This window comes from Choloepus didactylus, chromosome 5 (assembly GCF_015220235.1).
Source record: "Choloepus didactylus isolate mChoDid1 chromosome 5, mChoDid1.pri, whole genome shotgun sequence".
NCBI lineage: Eukaryota > Metazoa > Chordata > Mammalia > Pilosa > Megalonychidae > Choloepus > Choloepus didactylus.
The window spans coordinates 165542345-165557450 of NC_051311.1; the positions used below are offsets into that span (position 1 = coordinate 165542345).

General features: G+C 57.7%; 1 protein-coding gene across 2 annotated transcripts in view; it reads left to right on the forward strand.

Annotated features, from left to right (window-relative positions):
* The window catches only part of CCM2 (CCM2 scaffold protein), a 104117-nt gene extending 90689 nt beyond the window's left edge, over nt 1–13428 (forward strand). For both annotated transcript variants that reach the window (XM_037837266.1, XM_037837265.1), the window contains exons 3-10: nt 3241–3324; nt 3778–3961; nt 4966–5102; nt 6171–6306; nt 9408–9465; nt 10120–10258; nt 11423–11561; nt 12889–13428. In XM_037837266.1, the coding sequence (XP_037693194.1) occupies nt 3241–3324; nt 3778–3961; nt 4966–5102; nt 6171–6306; nt 9408–9465; nt 10120–10258; nt 11423–11561; nt 12889–13169 (1158 nt within the window). In that variant the 3' untranslated portion in view covers nt 13170–13428. The remainder of the gene's footprint in view (nt 1–3240; nt 3325–3777; nt 3962–4965; nt 5103–6170; nt 6307–9407; nt 9466–10119; nt 10259–11422; nt 11562–12888) is intronic.
* The last annotated feature ends 1678 nt before the right edge of the window (nt 13429–15106 follow it).

Sequence of the window (15106 nt, forward strand, 5' to 3'; positions counted from 1 at the left end):
CAGGCCCCGCAAAGGCCAGGAGTGATTCCGGAACAATCTGGAAATAGAATGGGCTTTTATTTCAGGAACCCACCTTAGTCGATAAGCTTTAGTGCCCACATGAATGATATCACAAAATTGAAAATGGATCTGTGGATACAAAATTAGAAGGAATCGCTAATATAGAGTATATCATTGATTGTAATTCAAACAGTTTTTAGCAAATGAAACAAGGTAGAGGTAATACAGTGAAATTTAATACTGAGCAAGTGCCTGCATTTGGCTAACAGCAGATCTTTAGAAACATTCAGGATGCTAATTGATGATAAGTTAAATGTGAGCAGGCAATTTGACATGCCGCTTATTTATTATTAGACTGCTCTAATTGTCAGAGGGGGTTCCCAGCCCTCTAGAGATTGGAAAACGATTACACAATTTTGTTTTATTCCTGCTGCCCCCATGTTAATCTTAAAACTTCCCTCTGGAGCTGCTCAGCACACCCTGACAGCCACCAGCCCCGGGTACTGAATTCCAGCCCTGCTCTTGCCCTGCAGAAACCTTGGGCTGTCATTTAGTGGACCCTCTCATGGTGTGAGATAATTCAGGATAGCAGTTAATTTTCCCATTTCTCTCGTGCAAGGCTTTCTGAGCCCCAGGATTGTTGTCTGTGCAATGCGGCTGGTACCCCCACGGATGCCGTGAGAATTGTGGGGTGCGACCTGTATGGGGTGCTCCTGGTGTACCATTGGGCACATGGTGGGAGTGCGGACATCAGGGCTTTCCATTCCTTCCCTTTCTCTTTCCTTTAGCCGGAAGGGGGGAAACGGTCAGTTCTGAAAGGTGATTGTCAAGCCTTCACCTCAATGTTCCTGAGAGTTTGTTTCACACAACTGGGTGAGGAAGAATGTTCTTTACCCTTGAAATAGATAAAAAGCAAGAACAGCAGGGGGCTTCTCCTCTTCCCCCTTTCTCGTCTCCTCCCTTCGCTCTCTCTGACATGTCGAAGTCACAGCAAAAATATTATTCTGAATGTATAGCTTTAGCCTTCCCAGCCCTGCTGTTGATGTCGATTCCTGGGTTCGAAAGGTCCTAACTGCCAAGTTGAGTGACTGCATGATTCAGTTTGGGTTTGTCCAAGTGAAACAGACTGGCAGGGCACTTGCAAACTGACACCCATAATAAGCTTATAATTTAACACTGAATAGCTGTAGACTCAAGATGAACTCCTCAGGCAGCGAACTGGCAACTCCCAGTGAAGGTATTCAAAGAACTCCTCAGGAAACGCTCACTGGCTAGCCGAAGAAGTGAAGGTCCACTATCTTTCTCGCTTAAAAGTCTTCAACTAAATTGGATTAAATCCAGCTGATTGAATTCTCTTACTGCAGAAGACATGCCCTTTGCTGATATAATCAGTCACAGCAGCAGCCAATTGACTGATGATTTAATAAATCAGCCTTCTGGTTTATTACCCATCCACAAATGTCCTTGCAGTATCGGATAGGCCAGTGCTTGCTTGACCAGACACCTGGACACCATCACCTGGCCAAGTTGACACATGAACCCAACCATCACACAAAGTGATCAAATCTAGCATCACTTCAAATGGAATAAGTTAAAATTCATGACTCCAAAGTAATATTTTAGAGAAGTGGAGGGAGGAAAAAAAGCTCTTTTTTAAATGTAGAAGAAATGGTAGAGTCAGAAAGTCATTGTTCTGCCGCATCCCTGTAATAATTCAGGCAAGTCTGTCTTGAACTAAAGAGCAAGATGGATGTATTAAAGGAGAATCAATAGACACAGCATCCAAATAAAATAACATGAACCGTGGCTGGATCACCTTGAACTTGTGGAGGGATGTGAACTTACAGAGTTGTGGTACTGGGTGTGGGCTGTGGGGACTGACTGAAAAAAGGGCATGAGAAGACTTTATGGGATGATAGAAATCTCTGTGTATTAATAGGGGTATGGGTTGCTTGGGTATATGTATTTGTTAAAACTGAAAGGTATGTTTAGGATAATGCACATTTCACTATATATAAATTATACCTCAAAAATAACTTTTCAAAAATCCTTGAAAGATAAGATAGTGCACCATGAAACAAGAACTGGATGCTTCGAAAGAAGTAGGGACAGTTGGAAAAAAACAGCTCATGGAAATTAAAACTATGATAATAAAAATGAAAAATTCAGCAGAATATTGAGGGACAAAGTCAAGTATGTTTCTCAGAAAAGAGAACCAAAAGATAAAGAGTTGGGAAAATGAGAAAGTTAGAGGACCAATCCTGAAAGACTTATAAGAGTTACAGAAAGCAGAACTTTTCTCGTAGTAACAGTTCTTCTATATTAGAATGGAGTGCCTTAGAAAGTGTTGTGTTGCCCATCTTGGAAATATTTAGACAAAGAATTAATGATCACAAATCAGGAATGTGGTTGGGGAGTGGTTCTGCAATGAATAGAAATATGGACATGTCCCCTTCCTCCAGTCATGTCTGAGAATGCCAGGATCAGATCTTAAACAGTCACTGCTAACAGTTCTGGAAGTTAGTTCTGATGTTAGATCACGTAAGTGTCAGGATGCAACCTTCACGTCCACTTCTGACTTTTTTCCAAACTTTGAGATTGATGAAGTTTCTGAACTTGTTAACTAAATCATGTGATTAAGCTCACTGGTTACCCTGTCACTGAGGTACTGCTCACACTTTAACACTTCTGGCCATCAGTCTTACAAAAACGTACAGTAACTTTCAAATTACAATTTAACAAGTAGCTATAGAGCAAATTTCAAAGGCTGCTATGGGTTATAGTCCGACCATTTCTCAGTTCTTTCCTTCTAGCTAGTCTAAGATTCTAGCAACTGAGAAAAAGAAAATTAAATAGAGATTCAGTATTCATAATCATTTGTTAAATTCCATCTTGTCTGTTGCTACCCCTTCCTCTTGTTTAATCACTTTCCCAGTCTTCAGGGATGTCTAGGCAGTGACCACCCTAACCTGTTCATGTTGAAAAGGGGTGTAATTTGCTGCACTTTCGATGACATATAACAGCAGGCAATGGCGAGGCTGGTCCTTACCCAGCAGAGATTTCTGAAAGAACACAGGACACATTTCTAGCATAGGGGAACCTGCTTTGCACCCAGAATCAAGACCGGCAGAGCTGAGCCCATGAACACGAGCTCCCAACCTGTGCCGTCTCCAATGTCAATCACAGCATCAGGTTAACCTTCCATTTCTCATGGCACTTTTTCCCTTCGATTTCTTTCAGTACTTAGGGCAGTTAACATCTATACCAGGATACCTGAATCCCTCCAGTAGGACTGAAATTCTGCACTTCATAGACAACGCAAAGGTAATCACACCCCGCTTCAGCCTCTCCTGGAATCCCAGGCCTACCCCGTGCTTTGTCCTTTTCCCCTTGGCCTTCACCTTTGTGATGGGCGGTCCAGTTTCACTGCATTATAGATGTGCTTTCCTTTTGGCTATAAGAAGTGTCCCTTAGTCTGAAAATTATTCACCAGACTTGCTCCATGTGATTTGGGGGCTGCTTCCAAAATGTAAATCTTCAAGATACTGTGAACAGAAGGCCCCAGGTCTGTTGCAGAAGCATCCCCCAAACAGTTCCAGCCCTGGCAGCCTCCCCGGAGTCTGTGTGTCTGTGTTGAGAGGACGGCTCCCTGTTACGAAGCACTGGCCGTGTGAATTAGATTCAGAGGCGCCCAAGGAGAGTGTCCCTGGGAGGGCAGCCCTGGCCACAGCCGCCGCCGAGGTCCCACCCTCCTGATAGCCTGTGGTTTGTTTCCAGAGAGCTCACCAGCTCCCTGGACAGCTGACCCAAGAACACGACGCTGTGATCAGCCTCTCTGCCTACAACGTCAAGCTGGCTTGGCGAGACGGGGAGGACATCATCCTCAGGGTCCCCGTCCATGACATCGCAGCCGTCTCCTACGTCCGCGACGATGCTTCGCACCTGGTGGTCCTGAAGACAGGTACGTACCTGGGGGGGGGTTCAGCGCCAGGAGGGGCCTCGGGCAGAAGCAGCCGTGCCCTGGTCCCTGGGAGTGGACCCAGCCATTTAATGCCGCTGTGCAAACAGGTTTATGGCAGTATCTGGGGTCCACGGTGCTGGGAGGAGGGGGCTGCTGCTTGACGTGCCCAGACAAGCCCACAGGCAGGAGAGGCTATTCGAGGGCCATTCCTGCTTTGGAGTAAAGACGCTGAGTCTTTCCTGTCCCATTTAGTGCCTCGTGGGAATTAATGGGGAATGGGAGCATTTGGGATAGCATTGGGAGGGTTGGTGTCTGTTCCCTCTGCCCCGTGGCCTCAGTTTCTCCCTCTGCCCTGGGAGTGGAGTCTGTGGGCCTTGGGGCTGTAACACATGGAGCCTCCCGGAGCAGCACCCAGCACTGGGCAGGTGCTCAGGGGAGGGGGGTCCCCGGGGCCCTGGGTGGGTCCTTCGTACATTCACTCGAACTGAATGAGATCACCTGGGTTTTGGTGGACAGAAGCAGTTGGCTATCAGCACTCCTGTACATTTCAAGCAGAAATATTAACACTGGCCCTAGCAAGGATACACAGATATCATGGGCTGACCCCTCCAAAGTGGGCACACGGGATGGTGGTCAGAGGGGTGTGGAAATGTCCTGCTGGCCCATTGCAGCTTGGGGTCAGCCGCTGCTGTCCCACAGTTAGGAAGGCTTAGAGGAGAGGGATGCACCTCCATCAGTGCCCACCCCGTTGTCACAGATTGTCACAGACTTCCAGGGTGTCTGTGCGAGCATCTGAGCAGGCAGGGGGAGCACAGAGCACTCTGTTAAGCTCTTCCCCCCAGGCAAAGTTCTAAAAGCAGCTCCCCAGTCCAGGGGCTGGGGCTGCCCTGCGTGGTCCCGGGGGGTCAGCCTGCACCTTCCCAGACTGCCCCGGCGAGCATTTGTGCCTCCCCTCACCTGCCCTCCTACGGCTACATTAACCCATAGTGACGTGTGTGTCTCAGCCCAGGACCCCGGGATCTCCCCAAGCCAGAGTCTGTGCGCAGAAAGCTCCAAAGGCCTCACCTCGGGCTCCCTGTCAGAGAGCGGAGTGGTGCCCGTTGAGGCTTGCTGCTTGGTGATCCTGGCTACGGAAAACAAGGTAGGAGCTGCCCCCGCCCCATCTCTTCCTTCTCTAACCTGTTCACTGTGACAGAGGCGCCTGGTCCCGTGGTGGGGGGAGGGAGGGGGCTGGCTTCTTGTTTTTCTCCTTCTGCCCTCCATGGTTGGGCTGGGCTAAGCTCCCACTCCCTGTGCTGCACCCTGGGTAAGAGCAGGGGTCCACGGATCCCTTGCAGCCCCATGGGCTGTGGTTTGGGCCCCATTCAGCCACCTGACAGGGACTAACTTTGGGCAAATCACTCAATGCCTTCTTGTTTAATTTCTACATCTGGAAAATAAATTACAGCAACAGCCCTGCCTTCAGCAGCTCCCAAGGCAGGTTTCTTGAGCTTGGCAGGGTGGACATCTCCAGCCGGGTCATTATCTGTGCCAGGGGCTGTCCTGGGCATTGCAGGGGGTTTGGTGGCATCCCTGGCCTCTTGCCCACGAGATGCTGGGAGCCCCTAGTTGTGAAAATCCAGAGAGTCTCCAGATGGTGCCAAATGTCTCCCCTGGGGACTGGGCCAGATTGCTCTGGTTGAGAACTTCTGCTTTGGAGTACAAAAAATAAGCAGCACCCTGTTCTAAATGCATTTCATATGTGTTAAAGTGTTGTCCCCACAGATGGCAATTCTGTTGTCATCTGTCCTTGCCCTCTCTCCACGAGGCAGGGATGGGTGTTGGGAGGAGACGGAGCTGAGGTTCAGGTTGATGGGAGGCTGAGTGGTCAAAGCGACAAGTGGGCAGGGGCCGGCAGCTCCCACACCCCCACCCAGTCCTTGCAGCCTGTGGGAGGCTTAGGCTGGGCCGGCTTTCGTCCCAGGCAGAGTCGGCTGGGGCAGTCGGCTGCATGTCCTTTGGGTCACCCCCCTCTTGGCAATAAAAGGCAGGGGAGCACTTAGCGCTGGCATTTGTTCATTCATTCATTCATTCATTCATCCACCCATCAGTTCATTAAGCAATGCTTACTTAGCAGCTGAGATATTCAAGGCACCCGAAGACACGGTCTCCTCCCTTCTCACTGGGGATCAGGCTGCTGACCGCAGTCACTGTTGTCCCCCCTTCCCAGGGAGCTGCAGAGGAACTGTGCTCTCTGCTCAGCCAGGTCTTCCAGACTGTCTACACCGAGTCCACCATTGACTTCCTGGACCGAGCCATCTTTGATGGGGCCTCGACCCCCACCCATCACCTGTCCCTGCACAGCGGTAGGTGAAGGGAGAGGCAGACGGTGCAGGGCGCCCTTCTGGGGGCAGGCGGGACTGGAGGCATCTGCCTGGCCTTGGGCTCAAGCTAAGTGGCCCTTTGTTTCTAGACCTCCTTATTCATCTTCATCTGTAGAGTTTGCTTAAGGCAGAAACATCCCCTCTCCTTCAGGGAGTTCTTTTGAGCAGAAAGTCTGGACAACATGTGGGCTTCTGGGCAAAACCTGGGGGGTCCTTGGACCCTTTTTCTGGAACCCCACGGGACTAAAGTCACTTCCCCAACTCAGAACAGGCAGGGTGAGAAGGCAGCGCCTGCAGATGGGCGTGTGGCAGGGTCGAGCAGGTTTATAGAAGGGGTCTGGGGACTCTCCCCTCAGTCCACCCAGATCTCACGGGCATGTTCCAGCACAGTCTTCAGACCACTTGGCACTGCTCAGGCTGCCCTAGGAGGCGTGGGGTGATGGGGCGGGAAGGCCCCCACCGAGGACCAGCACGCAGGAACCTCCTGCCCTCACAGAGGCTGCAGGGACCTGGCCACCCTACAAAATGCCTCCTCTATGCACAAGCTTCCCGTAGCTGTGCTTCTAAACACCGAGAGTGTCTGTTCCTCAAATACATGGTTTGTTGAGGGTTCATGACTTACTTAAAGCGGATGTGTAAAAAGAAAGCTATCGGAGACAATGCCAGTTGCTGCCTCCGATTTCTTCCTTCTCAGCCCCTTTCCCCTTCCCAATAACTCTCGGATCTCAGCCAGTAGTAGAGCCCTAAGCCAGGAGGAGGAAGTGTCTGCCACGGACCCGGCCTCCATGGCCCACTCAGGGAACCTCCTGCCTGTATTGCTCCTGGGGCTAAAGAAAGCACTTTGCTGGGCACAGCCTGGTGCCCCGCCTGCGGCCCCGCCCATATCCCGAGGCCCCGCCCCCACAGCCGCACCCGGCCTACAAGCCGCCCAGGCACGTCTGCAGCTTGGCCCATGGCCCGCCTGCGTTCGCGGCCCCGCCCACACACTCCCACAGCTCCACCCATGGCCTGCCTGCCCTCGCGGCCCCGCCCATGTCCCGCGGCCCCGCCCACCCACGCCCACAGCTCCGCCCACCCACGCCCACAGCTCCGCCCGTGGTCTGCCTGCCCTCACGGCCCCGCCCATGTCCCGCGGCCCCGCCCACCCACGCCCACAGCTCCGCCCGTGGTCTGCCTGCCCTCACGGCCCCGCCCATGTCCCGCGGCCCCCGCCCACCCACGCCCACAGCTCCGCCCACCCACGCCCACAGCTCCGCCCGTGGTCTGCCTGCCCTCACGGCCCCGCCCATGTCCTGCGGCCCCGCCCACCCACGCCCACAGCTCCGCCCGTGGTCTGCCTGCCCTCACGGCCCCGCCCATGCCCCGCGGCCCCGCCCACCCACGCCCACAGCTCCGCCCGTGGCCTGCCTGCCCTCACGGCCCCGCCCATGCCCCGCGGCCCCGCCCACACACGCCCACAGCTCCGCCCGTGGTCTGCCTGCCCTCATGGCCCCGCGCACAGCCGCACAGCTGCCCCGTTTTCCCACTCTCAGCAGCCCTCAGCGACCCAGTGAGGTGGGGACAGTTTTATCCTCGTTTTAAAGATGGGGAAACAGGCGCGAAGATCAGTGACTTGTCCACAGTCACCCAGTAAGTAGCAGGTAGTTTTTCCTGAGCCTTATTTCAACATTCAGTTTCAACATGATTTCTCTGGGGCCATTGGGCATTTAAATTCCCAGGTTTACTAACAAGTACACACATTACCAGTGTACAGTACATGAGTTTTCAGAAGTGGGCCCTCCTAAGTGGGCACCCGCCCCAGTAGCAGCTTCTCCATGTGGTTGATTAATCATGAGCCTTCCACTAGGAGCGCCCCATTGGGATCCCCCTCAACTTGTCCCCAACACACACACAGCAAATTGGCTTATTTCTGTTCGGGACTACTGCTGCTGTAGTAAGTCACCAAAACGCCAGTGGCTTAAACAGCACCAGTTTACTCCCTTACAATTCTGTAGGTTAGAGTCCAATGCAGGTCTCACTGGGATGAAACTGAGAAGTCAGCAAGGCTGTTTCCTTCTGGAGGATCCACTTCCTTGCCCTCTCCAGCTTCTTGAGGCTGCCTGCATTCCTTGGCTCCTAGCCCCATCTTCCATCTCCAAAGCCACCATAGTTCCATCTCTCTCTGACTCTGGGGCTCCCTCTTCCCTTTTAAGGACCCTTGCGTTTATGTCACATGTTCCGGGGATTGGGTCATGGACATTTTTGGGGACCAACCACCCCTTACTTTGTCCCCGTGTGCCAAATGTCCCTTTATTCTCCCCATCGTCTCCCTTCTGCTCTTACTGAAAGTCCTACACTTCACCCAGCACTCCCTGCCCCTGTCCTAGAACTCCTCTCTCTGCACATAGCTGTGCCCCAGCGTCCCCTTCCTCAAGGTCCAAGGGCACTTTATCTGTCATACAGATGACTTGGCATTTCCCAAGCAGTTCCGGAGGAACTCCCCATGCCAGACCCTTTGCTGGGGCCAAGACTCTCTGAAAGCCTGAGGTTCGTCCTGGCCAGGGACAGCTGTCCACCCATGCGTGGCACAGCTACGTCCAGTCTGGGATGTCACAGGGCCTGCCCTGATTGCTTCCTGCATGCCCCAGCTGAGTAGCCTGGGGCAGTTACCAACCTCCCAGACTCAGTTCCCCATCCGGGACTGGGAGCAGTGGCAATGCCCCCCACCCACCCCGGGGAAAGGGGACACTGCCGTGAAGCCCCTGAGGCCCTGCCTGGCAACACAAGTGCCCATCTGGGAGCCCTCTCCCACTGGGGTCCAAGCGCCAGCAGTGTTGGCCTCACTGCCCCAGGCACCAAGCCCAGTGTGCGCTTCCTGAGGCCCCTGGGGAGGCAGGTGCCAGGTGGTATGGGAGAGGCGCACCCTGAGACACCGGCACATGCTCCTGCCCAGCCGGCTCTGGGGGGAGTTCCCTGAGGCCCTCCAGGCCTGGGCACTCCTGGCAGCAGACCCCACACCCAGCGCTCAGGAGCACATGTGACTGCACTGGAGATGCCCTCGTGGGTGACCACAGGCCCCTTCCGTTTCCCCGTCTTCCTCACAGACGACTCTTCCACCAAAGTGGACATCAAGGAGCCCTACGAGGCTGAAGCCAGCACTTTGTGAGTAGCAGCACCCAGGCCCACTCTGGGTCTGCCCCCAGCCCTCCCCAGCCTCTGTAGTGCCCGGCACCCCCCACCACCATCCCCCACTCCATCAGGGGTCCCCCATCCGCACCGTGGCCTTGGCCTCGCCCCCACCCCATCCTACGCACATAGCCCCTCATTCTCAGCCTCCAGGACTGTGGCCCCTGCTGGCCTCTCCTGCCCATGCCCCCAGCGAGTGCCCCTGCAACAGGCAGATGGGATCCCACCCTTCCCCTGCTTGACACCCTGCTCTCACGGTCCAGTTAAAGTCCTCTTCGTGGCGTGCAGAGCCCCTGGGTTGTCACTCTGGCTGCACGTCCCTCACCATTATCGTGGCTTCAGGGCCAGCCTCTGTGCCTCCCCTTCCCTGGCAGCTCACAGCCAAGCCACTGCTTCTCGTGTGCTTCCCCCCTGTGCCCAGCACACACCCTCCTCCTAGAATTCTCCTGGGGCCCCGTCCAGGGGCTGATCCCCCCCGTCTTGCCACTGGGCATCGCCCTCCATTCTGAGGCCTCCCCGACTCCCTTTGGGGTGTGGCTTTCGGCTCACACCGGTCTGCTCTGCCCAAGGGCAGGGCCTGCTCCCGGCTGGCCCTCAGAGAGCCCTCCCCACCCCTCCTGCCCTCTGCAGTTCCTTCCCCGACTCCTCGGGCACGGGGGCCATCTCGCCCCTGTCCTTCTGCATGCAGCCGTCGCCCACCACCAAGACGGCCAGCGAGGGCGAGCTCAGCGCCTCTGCCACGGAGCTGCTGCAGGACTACATGCTGACGGTAGGCGGCCCCACAGCAGCCCCGCGGAGGCCCTCGGAGGACACGGGGCAGCCTGGCCGGGCCGGGCCTCGTCGGCTAAAGCCACAGGCGGGAAGAGCCTGCCCAGTGGAAGTCGCCCAGAGTGACGCTGAGCACGTCTGACCCGCTGCCTCCATTGGGATGGGCAGTCGGGCCAGGGCGGGGGACGGAGGGAGCCACGTGAGGGGAAAGCTCTGGAGGGGGTGAGGGTGGGAGGAGGGGCCATTTCCACCTCGGTCACTTCGGCCAGCCTCGCCCTCTTGCTGCCGGCACAGTCAGTCTCCTTTGGGGGGCACATGCATTGGGAAAGGACAGGGTGGGGTTGGGGCCACGTAGACGGGGGAGAAGGGACCTGGGCGGGCCGTGACCTCCAGCACACTGCCTGCTTCCCCTTTCACCAGACTTTGCACTTTTCCCTTTCAAACCTCAGTCTTCTGATCGAATGGGTTTGTAGCCCCAGAGGATGCAGGTGTTGGCTCTGGGCTCTGAGACCACCCGGCTAGTAGGTGGTCAGCTCAGTGGTGGGGGAAGAAGCATCTCTGCCCCCTGTCAAGACCGCTGGCTCCTTCCTTTAGCTGACTTTGCTCACCATTTTCTGGATGCCATGGCTGACCCGTAAGGCAGAGCCAAGGGCTCTCCTCTCTCCTGCAGGGCCACGGGTGCTGTCGGATCAGGAGGGCGAGCTTCCTGTCAGGGTGGGGAAATCCCACACACCCAGGAGTTCAGCAGAGGAGCCTGGAGCTGCTCGCCTTATTGGGGCAGCTGGGGAAACTGAGGCACCTGGCCTCCATCTGGTGATCCCCCCACCTGGTGCTGTAACTGGACAGGGATGAGGGCTGGGCAGGGCTGCGGGGCCAGGGCTGCCACGGGAGCGTCACTGCGTCCCCCACAAACAGCCTGGTGCTGACTGTTGGCCAGCCCTGCCCTGGGGGTGCCTGGTCACCCCTGACCTCCAGGAATGCTGCTCTGACCGGTGGGGCACCGTTTAGTGGGGAGCTCCACTTGGTAGGGGCTCTGCCTGGAGGAGGATTCTACCTGGTGGGGGACCCCGCCTGATGGGGGGGCTCTGCCCAGTGGTGGGGGCTCCGCTTGGTGGGGGTGCTGCCTGGCGGGCTTGGCTGCACCCTCACCGGGCTCTCCCGGCAGCTGCGCACCAAGCTGTCGTCCCAGGAGATCCAGCAGTTCGCCACGCTGCTGCACGAGTACCGCACTGGCGCCTCCATCCACGAGTTCTGCATCAACCTGCGGCAGCTGTATGGGGACAGCCGCAAGTTCCTGCTGCTGGGTGAGCACTGGCTGGAGGCCCGCGGGGGCTGGGCCCGGAGCGGGGCGCGGTGCGGGCTGCCGTTAGCTAGTGGGAGGCTTAAAGCACGGCTGGGGGCTTGAAGCCAGCGCCCGGGGATCTCGGGGGGCTCTGCCGCGGTTCTTGCAGGGGACGGCAGGTCCTCCGTGGAAGCTGTGACACACCCAGACATTCCCTTCCTTGGGGCAGAGAGCTGAGTGGGCCACAGGGAGTGCCCGTGGGGTAGGGGCCACACGGCAGCCAGGACCTCCAGTGCTGGGGCTGGAGGGGCCGGGAAGGGCTCCTTGGAGGAGAGGGTCATGCTTGTGGCATGGATGGGACAGTAGGACAGTAGGCTCAGGAGCTGGGAGCTCAGAGCATGGTCTCGGGAGCAGGTGAATCAGGAGCCACCCCACCCCCCCACCTTGCCTGCAGCAGGCCGGGCATGGTGGGTTTATCAGCCTCACCTACCCTGCGGAGCCCAGAGGAGGGCATTGGCCACCTGCCCGCCTGGTGCTCCGGGCTCATGGCCATCGGAGGGGCCCGTGGGCTGCAGCCGGCCCTCTCGCTGTGGGTCAGTCACCCTGCCAGGGCCCGAGCCATGCCCTCTGACCCCCAGCTCAGGGACATGCCCTTTTTTGACTTAGGGAACCACACCCAGCTGCTTTCCGCCTTGTTTTGGGAACTGTAGCCCCTTTTGGAGGGGGCAGAATGGAGCCACGTGGCCATATGTTGCTCAGAGCCCTTGATCATCTCTGGGGCATCACCTCCCCCACCTCCTGGCCCTGTCACCCTTTTTTCTTTTCAAAACACCTGCCTTCTCCTAGGGAGTAGAAGCACAGGGGTGCAGCCTTCAGAGTCAGGGACCTTACCTTGGGGTGTGGGGTTTGGAGGGGTTTGCTCTTGGGGAGCTGGGTGCTCTGGGTCTCAGAGTGGCTTCGCTGCACCCTACTGGGCACCACTGATGCCACTTTTTGTCTGTAGAGTGGGCATTACAGGTCCGCCTCCCAGGGTGCCGGTGAGAGGTGGTAGATGGAAGAAGGCCTTGGGGCACAGCCTCCGAGGGCTTGGTGGGCAGGGAGGGCTTGTGTCAGCCACTCACAGAGGCAGTGACCAGAGTGGGGTGTTAGCCTGCCCCAGCGGTGGGCTCCCGGCCTGAGCCCTCCATTGCCGCCTTAGAGCTGGTTTGGGGGCAGCTCAGCACCCTTCCCGGGCAGATCAGGTCCTGCCAGGGTGGGCTCGCGGTGCATCTTGTTGCCTAGGTGTGGCCTGGGCAGCGGGGCCTGCACCTGCCAGAGCAGCAGCCGGTGACCACGCACCTCTCCGCCAGGTCTGAGGCCCTTCATCCCCGAGAAGGACAGCCAGCACTTTGAGAACTTCCTGGAGACCATCGGCGTGAAGGACGGCCGGGGCATCATCACCGACAGCTTCGGGCGCTGCCGGCGGGCCATGAGCACGGCCTCCAGCTCCACCACCAACGGCACCCGGGCCGCGGGCAGCTCCGACGACCAGTCCGCGCCCTCCGAGGGCGACGAGTGGGACCGCATGATCTCGGACATCAGCAACGACATCGAGGCCCTGGGCTGCAGCATGGACCAGGACTCCGCGTGACAGGGAGCGGGGTCTCCCCACCGCCCGGGCTGCCCCTGGAAAGGGCTCTTGGTGCCCCGAGCCCTGCTACTGTGAAGGACGAATGCGCCCGGGTACCCGGGGCTCGGCCACGTCCACCCCACTGACCCGCCCCACGAGGCTGGGGGACTGACACACGGCCCAGGACAGCTTTCAAAGTTTTGCACACGGATGTTCCCATTGTAACTCAGAGACCTTAAAGAAAAGTTTACTACAATGTGAATAATTTAAATCTCCTGTTGCCAAGTGCATTTCTGGTGCGGTTGGCTGAGAGCTGGGGGTGCCAGGTGGCACGTCCTCCTGGCCAGGTCCTGCTCTGGGGTGTGCCCTGGGCCAGCGAGCCGTGTGGGTGGCCCCGTCTGCCCAGGCCACCCAGGCCGGTGCCTACAGGGCCAGAGGCCCCTGGACCAGCCATTCCTTGGGGGCTGGGGCTGGGGGTGCTGGTGCCCGGGAAGGCAGCAGGACTTGATCTTGGCCTTCCCCTCGGGCTCCTGCTCCTTGGCTGTGGGGACCCGGGCAGGCGTTCTGGGCCCCCCTGCATGTGGGAGGGAGGGGCGGTCTCCTGACTGCTGGGCTCTCCACCTGTGCCCCAGCAGGCCCCCTGACCTCGGGGTGGAGGGTGGAGAGCCAGAGGACGGCCTGTGTGCACTCCCCACCCCCATCCCTTGCCTGTCCCCCTCCCCACCCCACCCCACCCCAGGCACCCCTGCCATGCCTCTGCCCTGCTGACTGCAGTCCTGTGTGGAGCTTGGTTGGGTGTCCCCAGCCCTGACTTGAGCCACACACGACGAGCCGTCCCCACGTCCCCACGTCCCCATGTCCAGCCTCTGCCTTTGCAGAGGACACCCCAATGGCCCAAAGCTGCAGCGCGGGCAGCTCCTGCTCCCACGGAGACCTGTTCTCTGAGCTGAGGGTCTGGGTGTCAGAGGTGCTGAGTGGCAGCCCACACCGCGGGTCCCCCCCCAACCCTGCCGGCCCTCTCTAGGCAGCGAGCTGCTTCTCTCCACACCTTTGGGCCCCAGGATAGCCCTTGGGACATGAGGATGGCAGTGGAAGGCGTGACTCTCCCTTGGATGTCTGGGGCCTGGAGATGGGAGGGGAGAGGCCCAGAAAGGTTCATGGCACTGGAGCACCCCCTCCTCAACCAGTGAGCAGCCCCTCAGCCCAGCCGGGGTCTGCCAGGTCCACCCAGTCTCGGCCGCTGCCTCTCCTTCTCGACCCAAGGCAGCCTCCTGCCACTCTTTGGGGTCCCGTCTTTTGGCACAGTTCCCACTGTCCCGGCCAGTGGACCACATCGGACCTGGTGGCTGTGCTGCCTGCACCACACCCCCTTCCCCCCCATGCACAGGGCTTGGGGGAGGCCGGGTCAGAGGCCTCCAGCTGCATCTGGGCCCAGGCCAGGGGCCTGAAGTCTCACAGGCTCCTTCCCAGGCACATGTGGACAGGCCCTGTGTGGTCCAGTTCAGAGCAAGAAGGGAACACAGACTCACAGCTGTGTGTTCTGGGGAGACCGTCCCTCTGTCCAGGGCTGTCCCAGAGTGGTTCCCGGGACCCCAGCCCAGGCAGAGAAATGCTAAGATAGAAACGTTATTTTTTATACCATCTAGGTTTATATGAAGTAGTTCCTGCCCTGGAAGCATCTGGTGTTGGCTGGAGACAGCTCCCAGGCTCTGGGCCTTCAGGCTGCTGGCTCGCCCCCCTTCCAGGGGCCCTGGAACACGTGGGTCCTGCACTCCAACGGGCCACACCACCCCTCATGTGCCCAGCCCCTCGTGACCCCAGCTCCTCATGTACCCAGCCCAACTGCTGTCCGTGTGGAGAAGGCATCCCAGTGCATGCATACTTACGCCCATCGATGCCTGCTTTTCTTTTTTCTGCCTTGGGTGTGTGACCCCCTGTGGTGTGGCCACTGGCCTTCC